The 17,661-nt window shown below is 44.4% G+C and overlaps 1 protein-coding gene across 6 annotated transcripts in view; it reads left to right on the top strand.

The window, feature by feature from the left end:
- Window positions 1-17,661, top strand: part of LOC127000711 (intermembrane lipid transfer protein VPS13D-like) — a 103,127-nt gene that overhangs the window by 6,998 nt on the left and 78,468 nt on the right. For all 6 annotated transcript variants that reach the window (XM_050864733.1, XM_050864732.1, XM_050864729.1 and 3 more), the window contains exons 2-16: window positions 1,484-1,599; window positions 1,838-2,028; window positions 2,905-3,087; window positions 4,315-4,439; window positions 5,816-5,933; window positions 6,288-6,670; window positions 7,148-7,523; window positions 8,375-8,541; window positions 9,342-9,456; window positions 10,343-10,542; window positions 12,266-12,430; window positions 13,142-13,214; window positions 15,854-16,043; window positions 16,793-16,943; window positions 17,340-17,422. In XM_050864733.1, coding sequence (XP_050720690.1) covers window positions 1,503-1,599; window positions 1,838-2,028; window positions 2,905-3,087; window positions 4,315-4,439; window positions 5,816-5,933; window positions 6,288-6,670; window positions 7,148-7,523; window positions 8,375-8,541; window positions 9,342-9,456; window positions 10,343-10,542; window positions 12,266-12,430; window positions 13,142-13,214; window positions 15,854-16,043; window positions 16,793-16,943; window positions 17,340-17,422 — 2,617 coding nt within the window. In that variant the 5' untranslated portion in view covers window positions 1,484-1,502. The remainder of the gene's footprint in view (window positions 1-1,483; window positions 1,600-1,837; window positions 2,029-2,904; window positions 3,088-4,314; window positions 4,440-5,815; window positions 5,934-6,287; window positions 6,671-7,147; window positions 7,524-8,374; window positions 8,542-9,341; window positions 9,457-10,342; window positions 10,543-12,265; window positions 12,431-13,141; window positions 13,215-15,853; window positions 16,044-16,792; window positions 16,944-17,339; window positions 17,423-17,661) is intronic.

Genomic DNA, 17,661 nt, shown 5'->3' with positions numbered 1-17,661 from the left:
TTAAATACAGGTAACTCTCGATTTACGCGAGTATTGCGTCCCTGAAGAGGTCACATAAATCAAAAACAATGTAAATCAAACAAGAGGTAGGTTTCTGTTGAAAAATAAATATTCACTTCATTTAGTGGAGAGAGAGAGAGAGAGAGAGAGAGAGAGAGAGAGAGAGAGAGAGAGAGAGAGTATCCATATCACCGAGATATCCACTCAGGCACTCAGTCTCAGCCTCACTCGTGTGAGGAAGAAATGAGGGACACCATGAGTGACTGGCTAGTATTGGTATCGGTACCGAGCAGTCTGGTACTGGTACCATACCGTATAGCTGGTACCGTTAGTACTGGTACTGGTACCGGTACCTGCCTACCCCTATTGTTGAGTAGCGTGGCAGCGTGGGTACTGTATTGTTGTTCAAGTGGGGCGCGGGAAGAACTGAGCTCAGCTGTGTGGCCGCGGCGCTGTGTGAGTCCAGTTTCGTGACATATGGTGGCCACTCCATAAAATATCGCGTATAAGTGGAAAAAACGTGTAAATTAAACATTTATTTGGATTTTGGACCCCACGTTATTTTAAAAACGCGTAAACCAAACTCGCATAAATCGAGAGTTACCTGTAGTATCACCGAAAACATATTATTATAGACAGTTTTCCACCCCTAGTGGACTTCCTTTCTATGATTTAGTAATAAAAATAATAACTTTTATACAGTCGATGTGAAACACACACGAAAAAACTTAACTTCTGGGCCTTCCTGTCCCTGATGCCCTTGATGTGTGTTGAGGTCAAAGGTCCCCCATCTTGTGGATGAAATTCACTGGAAGGTGAGAAGAGGTGGGATGTCTAGCAGACATCCCAAAGCTAGCACAAGGTGTACACTGACCAATAATTAGTCAAGGGAGCATAAATGGGTATTGTTTGAAAGAAAACGATGTGTTTACTCTACTTCAGCACAAACAAATTAAATTTGACGGCGCGCTAATTAAAAAAATTCCTTGTCAACTATTGTTGGCACCCGCACTTAAGGGTTATGGGTCTACTCACCTTTTTCTGTCATGTCTCCTCAGGTGACAAGTTCAGTGAATTGTTAGCTCTTGTTCTGGCCCTTTCCTAGCACCATCATGTGTCTGAAGTAGTCCATTTCATCAAACAGGGGTTCTGAGACTCATATTGCATAACCATAAAATTCCCGTCACATACCCCAGTTTGAGAACCCCTGATGTAGAGGGGGAATTTGCTGCAATCACTAAGTATTATTGTTATTATTATTATTATTATTATGTGGTAATAGTAATGAGATCCATGAAAGGGTGTCAAGTAAAAACAAAATACAGATTCAGTCTCCTCGATGAACAGACTTGGGTATGAAAAATAAAAGAAACTAACAGTAAAGTAAGAGGAAGAATGAAAAATGGGACAAAAACAATACTTAATGAGCTTGAGTTGCCTCCCTTACTGAATAAAAACAAAAACACACACCTTTACCCCACAGCAAAGAGTAGACCGACAAGATGCTGGAGGGTCTGGCAACATGGGTCCTCAACAACTACCTTGGAAAGTACCTCGAGAACCTCAACACAGACCAGCTCTCCATCGGCCTTCTCAAAGGTAGGGCGCAGTGTTTGTATTACCTAGTTGTATTTACCTAGCTATGGTATACAGGGCCTGAGCTACACTCCTGGGGTCTCGTCTCCATACCATAATTCTCCAGTCTTTCCTTAAACTGTTTGACACTCTTTGCCATCCCACCATCTTCCCTTAATCCATTACTTCCTTCTTTGTGTGTGTGTGTGTGTGTGCGTCGCCCTTTTCTTGGCTGTGTATTTATCTTCGTCATGACCCGTAGGCGAGGTGGAACTGGAGAATGTGCCGCTACGGAAGGATGCATTACGCCACCTGGATATGCCCTTGGAGGTGTTGGCGGGCTTTGTGGGGCGCGTCAAGCTGCAGATCCCCGTGTCGCGCCTGCGCTCCGAGCCCTGGGTCATCAAGTTTGAGCAGCTCTACCTGGTGGCCGGGCCGGTGAAGCTGGAAGAGGTGAGATGGGGAGAACTGTGAATATTGTCTGTCTACCGTTTTACGTATTTAGCTTCTTCCTTTCCTTTTGATAAATCTTTTTCTCTTCTTCTTTTTCTTCTTCTTCTTCTTCCTCATCTCTTCATCTTCTTCCTCTCCCTCTTTTTCCTTTCCTCATGTTCTTCTTTTATTGTCTTTTCTATCTATCTATCTACCTATATCTCCGAGGCCTTGCTCCCTTGCAGGAACTTCCCTCCAGGGGGTGGCCGTGGCACTCCCTCGCAGCACACTCAATCCTGCTGTTTGCAACTCTCGCTCCAGTACTCACTCACCCTATTGACCCACTTCACAGGTGGTCTTCCCCTGACACCCCCTTCCTCAGTCCTTCCCTCATACACTCTCTTCACAAATTCATTCTCCCCCATTCTCGTCATGTGTCCAAACCATCTCAGCACACCACGCTTCACCCGTTCCACCACTCCACAATCCACTCCTTTCGCTGTCACACCCATACCAAACCACTCATACACGCTTTCATTACTTTCTCCACCCCATACTGAAACACCACATGCACCTCTTATATAACTCATTTCCACTGCACGTATCCTCAATTGCTGTGCTGCATTCCATGTCCACATCTCTGATGCATATGACAGTTGGCAGGATAATACTGTTCCTTATTCCCCTCTTTACCTCCATGCTCACACTTCTTCCTTTCATAGTGTAACTCTCTCCAATGCACCTACTACCTGTCTGCCCTTCACTGCTCTTTCCCTCACCTCACCTTCCATACTTCCATGCTTACATAAAACTGTCCCTAAATATAAAATATGTCTTTTCATTTCTTTCTATTACATCATTCTTGTTACTCAGCATGTCATTTTGTGCTTCCCTTAGTATGATGACGAGGGGGAGAAAGCGGCAGCACAGGCTCGCAAGATCAGCCAGCTGGACGCACTGGAGGCAGCGTGGCGGGCAGAGCAGGAGGCGAGACACGAGGCCTCACACTACGCCAACTCCTACTCCTCCTGGCTCAGCTACGGCACGTCCTTCATGACCAACATCATTGAGAACATACAGGTGAGGCAGAACACATTACTTTTTTCTTTTACAGTGAAGGAAACTGCTCAAGGACAAAAATATATAAATAAAAAGAAAGTCTGCTAATCTGTGCTTCTATAACACAGAAGGGAGACAAAATATTGAGACAGTGTATTACTTTTGATAATATGTAGCCTGTTCAGGTTTTATGTGAACTAGTTATAGTGGAAATCACCAATAACCATCTTTACTACCCTTCACACCAATAACAGTGCTAATACGATAGATGCATTCAAGAAAAGATCAGTTAAATTCATGGATAGTGAGGTTACGTGGTTGTGCAAACTCCTTATGTTCTCATGCTTTTAAATAGGTTTGTGCAGTACTGTTATTATGTGGAGTTCTGCCAGTAGCCGTAAAATTCAAAGCTAACGAAACAGTCTACAAGTAAAATCATAATGTGAACTTGTTAGCATCTCTAACCTAACTTTACCATCATTTACACAAATAACTCAGTACTGAATAGGTACTGAAGTACTTTAATTATGTGCAGTGCTGGGAGTAGCTGTATAATTCAAAGCTAATGAAGTGCAGTCTATGACTTATATCATATAAAGGGAGCCACCTTGAGTACTTTTTTTTAATTCTGTCAAAATTGTCATATGTAGTGTGTCGCATGATCTCAAAAACTATTGAAACACTGGAATAAGTACAATAACACAAAGGAAACCAGTCTGAGCACTTTCTTAGTTTTGTCAGCATTGTCATGTGTGGTGAGGAGGAGGATCTTGCTAGCCACTTCCCTTCACCCAACTTCCCTTTCCTTCCTCCCATCTTCAGCACTTTCCTTAGTTGTCAAAACTGTCTTATATATCGTGTAGCATGATCTCGCCAGCCACTTCCCTTTCCTTCCTCCTGTCTCCACGTAGCTTGAACACTTTTTTTTTTAGTTTTGTTGGCATTGTTCTGTGTACTGTACAACATTACCTCACCAGCCATCTCCCTTCAATCAAATTCCCTTTCCATCTGTTCATTTCCATGCAGCTTGAGCACTTTTCTTAGATGTGTTGGCATTGTTCAGTATAGCGTGCTGCATGATCTCACCAGCCACATCCCTTCACCCAACTTCCCTTTCCCTTCTCCTGTCTCCATACAACTTGAGCACTTTTCTTAGTTGTGCTAAAATTGTCTTTTATAGCATGCAGCATGATCTCACCAGCCACACCTCTTTAACCTTTTTCCTTTCTTCCTCCTGTCTCCACGCAGCTCAAGATCCGTGACGTCCACCTCCGCTATGAGGACGACCGCTGCTTTCCCGGCCAAATTTTTGCCTGTGGCCTCACCATCGACTCCCTGGCCCTGCAGAGCTCGGACGAACACTGGATCCCAAGGTAGGCTGCCACAGAATTACACCTTATAAATATTCAGTTTCATAATGTGTAAGTTATATTTTTCTTCGACCCTAAATTGTTGCTCATATTTAATTATTCTTTACTTTTTTTTATCTATGTTTACTTGTGTGTTTTGGAATATTTGTTGCCCTACCTCTGTCCCTCCTCTTCTATAATCTTCTATATTATCCCAATCTCTCTCTACTTCTCTATTATTGCTTTTACTTTAATTTTCTCTTTCTTGGCATCTCAGGTGTTTGGGGGCTGGTGTACAGGTAGCTTATAGTATCCACACGCCTCGCTCTCTACCTGATTCATCTATGATAATAATAATAATGCTCAAAAAGTTGTCTCCTATAAACCCTCTTCAGGAATACCACTCTTCATTCTTGTCACCCCACTCACTGTTCCTCCTCTCCCATCACCTCACACTCACTGTTCCTCCACTCCCATCACCTCACACTCACTGTTCCTCCACTCCCATCACCTCACACTCACTGTTCCTCCACTCCCATCACCTCACACTCTGTTCCTTCATACCCATCACCCCACTCACTGTTCCTCCACTCCCATCACCTCACACTCACTGTTCCTCCACTCCCATCACCTCACACTCTGTTCCTTCATTCCCATCACCCCACACACTGTTCCTCCACTCCCATCACCTCACACTCTGTTCCTTCATTCCCATCACCCCACACACTGTTCCTCCACTCCCATCACCTCACACTCTGTTCCTTCATTCCCATCACCCCACACACTGTTCCTCCATTCCCATCACCCCACACACTGTTCCTTCATTCCTGTCACCCTGCACACACTGTTCCTCCACTCCCATCACCTCACACTCACTGTTCCTCCACTCCCATCACCTCACTCTGTTCCTTCACTCCCATCATCCCACACACTGTTCCTTCATTCCTGTCACCCTGCATACTCTGTTCCTTCATTCCTGTCACCACACACACTCTGTTCCTTCATTCCTGTCACCACACACACTCTGTTCCTTCATTCCTGTCACCCTGCATACTCTGTTCCTTCATTCCTGTCACCACACACACTCTGTTCCTTCATTCCTGTCACCACACACACTCTGTTCCTTCACTCCCATCACCTCACACACACTCTGTTCCTTCACTCCCATCACCTCACACACACTCTGTTCCTTCACTCCCATCACCCCACACACTGTTCCTTCATACCCATCACCCCACACACTGTTCCTTCATACCCATCACCCCACACTCTGTTCCTTCACTCCCATCACCCCACACACTGTTCCTTCATACCCATCACCCCACATACTGTTCCTCCATTCCCATCACCCCACACACTCTTCCTTCACTCCCATCACCTCACACACACTCTGTTCCCAGGTTTGTGTATGGGAGTTCCTCCAAGATGGCCTACAAGTTGCTGGAGCTGACCAACATGGGCCTGTACTGGGACACCTCCGCCACCCTCTACAGCAACAAGACCCTGACGGAGCTGGCGGTGAGTGAAGGGGGGGGGGGAGAGAGAGAGAGAGAGAGAGAGAGAGAGAGAGAGAGAGAGAGAGAGAGAGAGAGAGAGAGAGAGAGAGAGAGAGAATAAGTTAGAAAGAAAAAAATAGTGAAATGGAATAAAAACAAAATTTGGAGAAACAACCAGACAAATAACAAGGAAAACTGATAGAGAGAGAGAGAGAGAGAGAGAGAGAGAGAGAGAGAGAGAGAGAGAGAGAGAATGCCACCAATACACACTAATACATTCCTTTTAAGTATAAACACATTCACACTTATACATCAGCTAACACACTCTCGTAAGACCTCCTACCATCACTGCTCCCCTTATCCCCCTCCACCCCAGAGCCTCATGTTGTCCGGCATCGAGAAGCGCGACCACGAGTACCTCCTCTCCCCAGTCAGCGCCACGGCCTTCGTCAAGCGGAACCTGTGTGAGGCTCCATTACGCTCCCGCTCATCGCCACGCCTCACATGCGAGCTCAGGCTGGACAAATTCCCCCTGACGCTGGACGAGACTCAGTACCGACAACTCGTGCGCTGGAGCCGGGAGTATGACCGTCTGGACCGTGCCCGCCACTACCGTAAGTGGCGGCCGGCAGGTCCTGTGCGTGAGAACCTGCATGACTGGTGGCAGTACCCCATACAGTGCCACCTGGAGCACATTCACCGCACCAGAGCGAGCAGGACCTGGCCGGCCACCCTGCAGAGAGCCAGGGACATTGTCAGGTGGGTGGTGTTTTTGCTTCTTCATTATTTATTTATCTATTTATTTTATTTGTTAATTTATTTATTTATTTATTTATTTATTTATTTATTTATTTTTTTTTTTTTATTTATTTATTTATTTTTTTTTTTTTTCATGGTGAAGACGTACCAGGGGCAGCATAATGTACCTTTGTAGTTTTCTTACGTAACTTTGTATATCCTTTTGTAGCCTTGTATAGTGGACCCTCCATTTAGCATCTCTCATATTAAGGATTTTCTTGTAATGCACTCTTGACCTGACTCCTTCGCACACAATCACACACACACAAAAAGATGTCATGTCAGTCCCAAATCAGTAAATCTCATTGCAATAACATCTCCATTCAGCTTGAATTTCTTTGGTGCCTGCCTTGCGTTAAGTAGCAGGTCCTCTGTATATCCCTGTGTCTCCCTGTCTCCTTCCCTCCTTAAGTCTCCCTCTGCCTCCCTCACCTTTAGGTACGTGGATGTGTACTGTGAGCACCTGAAGGAGCCAGCCACTGTACCCACTGACCACAAGGCCCATAAGCTGAGGGTGGAGCAGGCGCTGGGCTTTGGGGAGCTGTGTGCCCTGCGTGAGGTGGCCATGGCCAGGGTGGGGAGGGAGCTTAAGGCCAACTGGACAGCCCAACCCCCTGCCCCCCCTTCCTGCCCTGCCACCTCCCCCACCCAGAGTGGTGAGGGCATCCTGCAGCGCTGGTTCCCTACCTGGGGCGGCTGGTATGCAGCTGAGCCGCCACCCGAAGGGGCTGTCACCACCACAGAGGACGAGGAGGAGGATAGCCCTGCCCCTGCTGAGGCTACTCCCATACCAGGGGCTAAGGAGGGAGGGGAGGTAGGGATGGGGCTTGCTTTTGTACAGTAAAGGAGTTGAGGCAGACCAGCAACTTAAAAGATATGAAAAATTGTTTGCTAAGATAATAGAAGTTGTCCATATATCTATATTGTCTGTCTCTCTTTCTATTTGTTCTCCCACCTCACTAGTTTTCTTGTATATTTATCATTTATTCACCTATTTTGAACTGTCTTCTTATATATTAATATCCTTCTCTCCACCACCTTTCCATAAGTATATTTACCTATCTGTTGTCTGTCATATGTGTGAAGAAACCCCAAACCTTACTTAACTATAACCCAAACAGTCACTATATTTGTGTACTCAGTAAATACGTATATTCTTCCCCAGTAATGAGAAAGTAAGCTCTTTCTTTGTTAAGCTTTGCTATAAGTTGGTGCCTATCCAGTATTTGAAGATACCCCAAACTTTACTTGACCTAACAAAAACTCAGACACTTATATCAGTGTTTACTGAGTAAATTCATTTATGCTTCCTCAATAATGATACTGATTTATATTTGCTTCCTTAGTAATGAGACATTGCTTTTGTAGATTATGAGAAAAGATTTTTCAGGTCAGTCATAGGACAAGGTAGAAATGAAATCAGAGTATTTGCCAGAGCAGAAGGGAGTATATTAACATCAAAGAGAGAGATGGAGAACTTGGAAAAGGTCTTTGTTCTGCAGTGATGGCTGTAGATGATTATTATATTTATCTGTCTATCTCTTTATCTATCTGCATACATCTCATTACCCTTGCTTTCTCTCAGTTAGTCTGTCTATCTATGTACCTGTCTATTTCCCTGTCTATCTGCCAGTATCCACCTATCACCTTCCTCCTTTCCCCCAGGTGTCGGGCTCGCTGGAGGAGGAGATCCTGTACGTGCTGGCGGACACGGTGGAGAACAACACCTTCATGAAGAGGGATGCTGTGTTCTGCCAGCTCAGCTTCACCCTCAAGCAGAGCTCCTTCACGCTGTCCTCCTCCAAGGCCGCCACGGACAGCAAGGAGGGAAGGTGAGCGCTCCTCTAGCCACCGCCTCATGTTGTCTGGGATAAATGATAATAATGAGAATAAATAAATACATGTGATAATAAAGGTAGTAAATTGAATGATAATGAAAATGACAAAGTTAACCATAATGAGGGATGATTAAAATGATTGTCATACAGGTAGTCCTCAAGTTAAGTCGGGGTTTGGTTCTGACAGGCAGGTCACAAGTTGAATTGGTCATAAGTTGAAAGTAACATTAAAAATAAAATAAAATATTCAAATGTTCCACTGCAGACAGAACAGCATTTTTGCACCTTCTACTCTCCCCCCTAATCCACCTGTCCTCATGGGGTCGCCTCTCCCCAGCCCTGTGTTTGGTTGACCCATAACCTTGCAATAATACAAAATTGATCTGCCAAATTTTACCAAGATGGCAGTGTTAGCCAAATGGCCCACCAAGTTGTTGTGTGGGGAGTTGTGTTGGCAGGCGGAGCAGTGCTTGTAAACAAAGGACGCATCATAGTTACATGAGTGGCCAGTGTCACCTTTCCTGCATCATCTTGCCTTCTGTGAATGTTTTGTCTGCTATGATTGCTGCTCCAAGTTGCCCATAGGAGCTGCTGCAGGAATATTGTGAGGGGGCTGTTTTTGTGAGATGCCGTTTTGGTTGCAATCAGCTGATCGACTGTCTGGTTTGGGTCACCTCCACACTTGTGAGGAGTTGTGGTGAACCAGACGTAGCTGAAAGTTGCTCAAATAGTAGATAATGTGTTCTTCAGTATGCTACAACAACAACCTTCACTAATGCATCCTCCTCCTGCAGGGTTGACTTGTTTGAATTGGAGTTTGCCAACGTGAAGATGGGTCTTGAGTCTCGTCCGAGGAGCAAGTCGTACAAGTTTGACATTGAGTTGGGTTCCCTCACCCTCAGGGACAAGGTGAGTCGCCGTGGGCTGGGAAGTGTGCCAGAGATGCCAATTTAAGAGACATTAATACTGTTAATGAGTTGATGTGGATGTATGGAGGCACTATTTTATTATTATTACAGAAAAGGAGGCAGCTCAAGGACATAAGAAAAAGGGAATAAAAAATAAAGAGGATATTATATGATAGGATAACAAGTAAGCACATTAGAGGAAGTGTAAACATAGGAAAACAGAGTGCAGAATAGGGAAAACCAGAGATCCTTCCCAAAAAACAATTTCTGGAAGCCCATTGCCCAGGATATTGTATAAAAAAAGCTTACACATTAAATAACCTTTGTTACATGAAGGGAAGTAGAGGAATGAAGGCCACAGTGGTAGGGAGGTGGAGAGTGTTCAGAAAGACCTTCATCCTGTAGTGGATTAACAAGGGTTATTTTACTTATTTATTTACTTTTTTACAGTGTAGCAAGCAACTCAAGGGCAAAAATAAATAAAAGTAAATAAAAGCCCATCAGCACTGCTCCTAGGAAAGAGAGTAGAGCAGAGTGGCCGAAAGAGAGGTCAGTTGTTAGTGTTCAAATATTAATGTGTATCATCTTAGTGTGTATTTTCTGGCCTTTTATTCTCTTTCTTTTATGAGAGCAGTGTCCAGCAGGGTTTTTTGTTACTCTTTTTGTTTTTTGCCCTTGAGCTGCCTCCCTTGTGGTAAAAAAAGGGTATAGATAGAATAGATTAGATAAAAAATGGATGAATTGAGAGATAGAGGGGTAGATAGGTTGATAAATAGAGGTAAATAGATTGATAGATAGAGGTAGATAGAATGATAGGTAGAGGTTGGTTGTTAGTGTTAAATGTTAATATGTTTCATCAACTCAGTCTTCTACCGTCCTTTTCACAGGTCACCCCCGACACAGCCTTCCCCCAGCTGCTGTCCCCCCAAAGCCGCGCACAGGTGTCCTCCCTGGCCAGCGCCCTCTCCCGCACCTCCACCATGTACAACAAACTCACCAGCTTCATAACGTCGCAGAACAAGCCACAGGGGCCACTCTTCTCCCTCTGCTACGAGTGCCGGCCATTCAACTCCAAGGTGGACCACAGGTATGTGACACTGTTGAAAGTCAGCATTGTTACCTCTATCAATCATACCTTTCTATCTATCAGTCTATTCCTTTTAATTTATCATTTTATATCATTCTGTCTATAAATCTGTCTACCTCTATTAGTCTATCAATCTCTCCATCTAATAACCCAGTAGCAACGACAGGCCAAATTTGTGGCTTTACCGTGCAGCAGTGACGGGCCAAATTTGTGCCATGATTTTAACCCCCCAAAATAGATGATACATAAACTGATCACAAATGCTTTGATATATATTATGAAATGGTTTGTGTGAGGGGTAATTTTTTCTCATTTTTCTTGCTTAGAGGGACCATTAAGAAACATGATCCCTGCTGCTACTGGGTTAATCTGTGTTCCTTTCTATCTATCCATCATTTCCTTAACTGAATACTTTTTCCTTAAGCTCTTTCCTCTGCTGTAACTTCCTAATGCAAGACTGACCAACCTTTTTTACTCTTTCATCCTTTCTTTGGTAAACTCTAGAGCAGACCCCTTTACTGAAGACTTTTTCCTTAAGCTCTCTCCTCTGCTGTAACTTCCTAATGCAAGACTTAACAAGGTTCTTTACTCTTTCATCCCTTTTTTTGGTAAACTCTAGAACAGGTTCCTTCATCTGCATATCCTTTTCTCCTCTGCTGTAACTTCCTAATGCAAGAGCTAACGACCTTCTTTACTCTTTCATCCCTTTTTTTGGTAAACTCTAGTACAGGCTCCTTCATCTGCATATCCTTTTCTCCTCTGCTGTAACTTCCTAATGCAAGAGCTAACGACCTTCTTTACTCTTTCATCCCTTTTTTTGGTAAACTCTAGAACAGACTCCTTCATCTGCATATCCTTTTCTCCTCTGCTGTAACTTCCTAATGCAAGAGCTAATGACCTTCTTTACTCTTTCATCCCTTTTTTTGGTAAACTTTAGAACAGACTCCTTCATCTGCATATCCTTTTCTCCTCTGCTGTAAATTCCTAATGCAAGAGCTAACGACCTTCTTTACTCTTTCATCCCTTTTTTTGGTAAACTCTAGAACAGGCTCCTTCATCTGCATATCCTTTTCTCCTCTGCTGTAAATTCCTGATGCAAGAGTTAACGACCTTCATTACTCCTTCATCCCTTTCTTTGGTAAACTCTAGAGCAGAATCTTTCATTTGCATATCCTTTTCTCCTCTGCTGTAACTTCCTAATGCAAGAGTTAACGACCTTCATCACTCCTTCATCCCTTTCTTTGGTAAACTCTGGAACAGGCTCCTTCATCTGCATATCCTCCTTCCTATGATATGCAGTTGTATTCCAAGCTCTCCCTTACATACAGATTTCAATTATTACCAACTCAACAAACAATGCCGGCCTTTAAACTGCCTCCTTAACTGTAGGAAAAGAAAACACTGCAACACTACTAATACTTTTTCTTTTATCGAAGGAGCATCGTTCTGGCTTTTTTTGTTGTTGTAATCGTGTTCTGCCCTTTTTTTTGAGCTGCTTCCCATGCTGTCAAAAAAATGAAAAACTACTCTTTCTCTTCATCATCATCATCATCATCATTCACCCTAACCCAACACTTCCAGAGCAACGTTTTGTGGACTTTTTTGTTGTTGTACTCATTTTTTTCCCCCTTGAGCTGCCTCCCATGCTGTGAATAAAAGAAAACTACTCTATCATCATCATTCACTATTCCCCTAACCCAACACCCTCACCCCAACTCTGCAGGCTAGCGATCACGTCCTCGGCGCTGGACATAGTGTACAACCCAGCCGCCCTGGAGGCCATCACGGCGTTCTTCACCCTCCCACACCACAAGCGGGGCATTGGGGGGGACTCCTACTCCGGCCTCACCCCCCAGATGGCCGCCCTCACCACTGCTGCCAGGAAGAGGTGAGTGGGACTAGCAGACACTATGGTAGGCAGGCAAACAGGGAGGGAGGGAAGCAGGCAGGTTTAGACAGGGAAGCAAATGCACAGATAGATTGATAGATAGAGGTAGATAAATTGAAAGTGAGGTTGGGATTAATAGATAGAGAAGTAAATAGATTGATTGATTGAGTGGTATAGGTAGATAGACTGATAGGGAGATAGATGGATTGATAGAGAGGTAGAGATTGACAGATAGAAGTAAGTAGATTGATAGATGTAGAGGTAGATAGATTGAGAGTGAGGTTGAGATTAACAGATAGAGAAGTAAATAGATTGATTGATAGATCGGTAGAGGTAGATAGACTGATCGAGAGATAGATCAATTGACAGAAGCAAATAGATTGATCGATTGAAAGTGTGGTAGGGATTGAAGGATGGAGAGGTAAATAGAATGAAAAATAGAAAGGTAGATAGATTAATGGTAAAAGGTAGATCGATTGATAGACAGAGAGGGAGATACACACACACACACACACCATAAAGAAATATAGAGGTTTGGTACAGACTAAGTGAGGATGTAGTATCAGCGAGGAGTGTGCAAAGCTTTAAGGAAAAGTTGGATAAATGTAGATACAGAGACGAGACCACACGAGCATAAAGCCCAGGCCCTGTAAAACTATAACTAGGTAAATACACACACACACACACAACTAATATCTGTCTGTGTTCCAGGTACGAGGAGCTGAAGGAACACACCAAACAGGAGCTGAAGAGGAACTGGGAGCAGATGATGGAGGGGGACATGGTAGGCTCATCACTTATCTCTTATTCTCTCCTTTATTTATTCCTTTCCTCATTGCCACCAGAGACTAATCTATCATGTTGTCTTTATTGTCTTCACAGCCATCACTTAGTCTTTTTATGGATTATTATTATTGAGATCCATTAACCTGTCCACTGTGATTGTCAGGGATTTGGCCTTCACTGGTAGCCTGGTAACATACATTCCCAGGTCTCTCTCTGCTTCTGTGGTGGATAGTGGAGTGTTTCCTATGTGGTATTGGTATGCTGGATATCCCTTCACTGGTAGCCTGGTAACATAAACTCCCAGGTCTCTCTCTGCTTCTGTGGTGGATAGTGGAGTGTTTCCTATGTGGTATTGGTATGCTGGATATCCCTTCACTGGTAGCCTGGTAACATACACTCCCAGGTCTCTCTCTGCTTCTGTGGTAGATAGTGGAGTGTTTCCTATGTGGTATTGGTATGCTGGATATCCCTTCACTGGTAGCCTGGTAACATACACTCCCAGGTCTCTCTCTGCTTCTGTGGTGGATAGTGGAGTGTTTCCCATGTGGTATTGGTATGCTGGATATCCCTTCACTGGTAGCCTGGTAACATACACTCCCAGGTCTCTCTCTGCTTCTGTGGTGGGTAGTGGAGTGTTTCCCATGTGGTATTGGTATGCTGGATATCCCTTCACTGGTAGCCTGGTAACATACACTCCCAGGTCTCTCTCTGCTTCTGTGGTGGATAGTGGAGTGTTTCCTATGTGGTATTGATATGCTGGATATCCCATCACTGGTAGCCTGGTAACATACACTCCCAGGTCTCTCTGCTTTTGTGGTGGATAGTGGAGTGTTTCCTATGTGGTATTGGTATGCTGGATATCCCTTCACTGGTAGCCTGGTAACATACACTCCCAGGTCTCTCTCTGCTTCTGTGGTGGATAGTGGAGTGTTTCCCATGTGGTATTGGTATGCTGGATATCCCTTCTCTGGTAGCCTGGTAACATAAACTTCCAGGTCTCTCTCTGCTTCTATGGTGGATAGTGGAGTGTTTCCCATGTGGTATTGGTATGCTGGATATTCCTTCACTGGTAGCCTGGTAACATACACTCCCAGGTCTTTCTCTGCTTCTGTGGTGGATAGTGGAGTGTTTCCCATGTGGTATTGGTATGCTGGATATTCCTTCACTGGTAGCCTGGTAATATGCACTCCCAGGTCTTTCTCTGCTTCTATGGTGGATAGTGGAGTGTTTCCCATGTGGTATTGGTATGCTGGATATTCCTTCACTGGTAGCCTGGTAATATGCACTTCCAGGTCTTTCTCTGCTTCTGTGGTGGGTAGTGGAGTGTTTCCCATGTGGTATTGGTATGCTGGATATCCCTTCACTGGTAGCCTGGTAATATGCACTCCCAGGTCTTTCTCTGCTTCTGTGGTGGGTAGTGGAGTGTTTCCCATGTGGTATTGGTATGCTGGATATTCCTTCACTGGTAGCCTGGTAATATGCACTCCCAGGTCTTTCTCTGCTTCTGTGGTGGGTAGTGGAGTGTTTCCCATGTGGTATTGGTATGCTGGATATCCCTTCCCAAGCTGGAGGACTTTACATTTTTCTTCATTGAATTGTAGCAGCCACTTTTTGTTCCATTTTTGTAGCTTGGTGATGTCTTCTGGTAGGAAATCCCCAATCAAGGGGTTAAAGGGCATCAAGGGGAAAAAAAAAAAAAAAATGATATAGACCTAAATTGTCCCCTTGATAAGCAGACATATCCAAAAAATAAAAGACAGTAACAGTAAAGGAGAAGAACAGAGAGATAAAAAAGGGAAGTGACAGGAGGAACAAGAATGGTTAAAGAGTCTGTGCAGGTGGTTCCAATCCTGAGTCCCTTAATGTAATGATGTGCCTTTAGATACCACAGTTAACTACCTTTCCACATCTTTTGTTAATCTCTGGATGCTGGAGGTTCGTATAGAAAGTATGTAACCCATTTCAATGCTTATTCTATTGTAGCATCTTAACTCTTGCATTAGGAAGTTGGACTGCTTTAAATACCACAATGAACCACCTTTCCACATCCTTTATTACTCTCTGGATCCTGGAGGTTCTTGAAAAAAGTATATATGCCATTCCAGTGCTTACTATATTGCAGGAACTTAAGTCTTACATTTGGAAGTTGGACTGCTTTGAATACCACAATGAACCACCTTTCCACATCCTTTATTACTCTCTGGATCCTGGAGGTTCTTGAAAAAAGTATATATCCCATTCCAGTGCTTACTATATTGCAGGAACTTAACTCTTACTTTAGGAAGTTGGACTGCTTTAAATACCACAATAAACTACTTTTCCACATCCTTTGTTAATCTCTGGGTGCTGGAGGTTCTTCTTGAGAGTATATATCCCATTCTAGTTCTTACCATATTGCAGGAACTTAAGTCTTGCATGAGAAACTTGGACAGTATGGTAGATTCACGTCACTTTCAAGAGGAGATCATCAACACACCTCTCCACCCTAAATTGACCTCTCTTCTGGCCTCTCATTCTTTTTTTCTTTTGTAGGAGTAACATCTGGCGGACTTTTTTGTTGCTGTTTTTTTGTTTTCACCCTTGAGCTGCCTCCCTAGCTGTAAAAAATAAATAAATAAATAAATACTCTCCCACCAGGTGAGTCGCAAGCGCTGGGACGTGAAGCTGGACATCTCGGCGCCTCAGATCATCATCCCCGAGCACTTCCAGGACAAGAACGCCACGCTGGTCGTGCTGGACTTTGGGCGGCTGGTGTTCTGCTCGGCCCAGCCCACCGCCACCCAGGACACACCCAGGGGGGAGCTAGACATGGCCAGTGAAGATGAGGGTGAGTCGGGGCAGGGAGGAGCAGGGGGTGTAAGGGTTAAATTGGGACAAAGGGGCCTGGGCTTGTATTCTCAGATGCTTTCGGCTCTCAAAACAAATATTTCCAAAGGCCACCAAGGAGAGTAGCTGGGATTCTCATGAGTGCTTTTTACATTCATGGTGCTGAAGCCTTGTCACACTATTACCAGGTTCATAAAACAACGCATGAAAGTACCCACAACCTCCACGAAAGCCTAATCAAATCTTGGTGTGTGAGTCTCAAAATGTTCAAGAATATGGACCCTCGACCCCTCGTTGGGATTCTCATGAGTGCTTTATACATTTGAAATGCCACAATTTGCTCTTTACTATGCTCCCACACAACCCCTGCGTGTAACAAAACACACGCAAAATTAATCCAGACAAGGAAAAGTTTGCCGGCGCCGGGGATCGAACCCACGACCAGCGTAACGGGAGAGCCACTCCTTTACCAGTCGGCCAAAGAGGTACCCCCCTGGCAGAGGGAGTTATGGGAGGCTTACCCATCAGGCTAGTTGTGTCACTATACATTCATGGTGCAGTAGCCTTGTCAAGCTATCAGTTGGCTCATAAACTGAACACATGGATGTACCCTCAGCCTCAACGAAAGCCTTATCAAATATGGGTGTATAAGCCCCGAAATGTTTAGAAATAGGGACCCTGGGCTTTGAGGAAGGTATTGTTCTTGTTCTACCAAGGAGGACCTAAAGACTAGTGTGTCCCTCCCCACAGATGAGTTTGCCACGCCTTGCTCCACCCCTGATGATCTGGAGACCATGTCACCCGTGGACGGCAGGAAGGACAGCCAGGGGAGGAAGCCGTCTCTCTCAGAGCTCAACGCACAGCTCTCCGAGACACTCCTGCACGACCGCATGTATGACAAGTGAGTGCTGGGGATGTGAGGTTATGTTTCCAAACGGACAGACCAACGACTAAACAGAAGAGTAAGAGTAGCTGTGCTGTAAAAATAACAGATGACGAAGAGAATGATCAAACTCTCTCTCTCAATCTTGCACTCATATACTCTCTTCACAGTCATCCTCATTCATTCTCATCACACATCAAAGCCAACTCAGAACACCAAGCTTCACCCATTCCGCAATCCACCCCTTTAGCTCCCTTTACTGTTTCACCCATACCACACCTCATACATACTGTCCACCCCATCCTGACACACCACATTCACCTCATTTCCAAGCCATGTAGACAATAAGCAAGTTGTTGGTGTCTTGATGTGCAGTTCATTGATATAATTAATTGTCCTCTCATTCCCCGCCAGATATGACTTGCGACTGTCGGACATGCAGGTGTTGGTGGGCAAGGTGCACGACAACTGGCGTTTTGCATACCTCAAGGGGACCGGTGAGTGAAGAACCTGTAGTTGTTGTTTGCCATAGAGGGAACAACACACAACACAGTACAAGCACATGTTTCTGCTAGGATTATAATGCCCACTTATATTTCACTGTCCTTTGTTTTATGGTGTCATACTTTGCATATATTGTGTTTTGCATATATTGTGCACTGATACTTTTGTTACCTTGTGTTCATGAAGAGATATCCTTAACCCGGTAGCAGCAGGGATCATCTAAGCGAGAAAA

Source organism: Eriocheir sinensis, chromosome 19 (genome assembly GCF_024679095.1).
Source record: "Eriocheir sinensis breed Jianghai 21 chromosome 19, ASM2467909v1, whole genome shotgun sequence".
NCBI classification, from domain to species: Eukaryota; Metazoa; Arthropoda; class Malacostraca; order Decapoda; family Varunidae; genus Eriocheir; species Eriocheir sinensis.
Note: the sequence above shows the minus strand (reverse complement) of the source record. Positions and strands in the feature narration are given on the sequence as shown.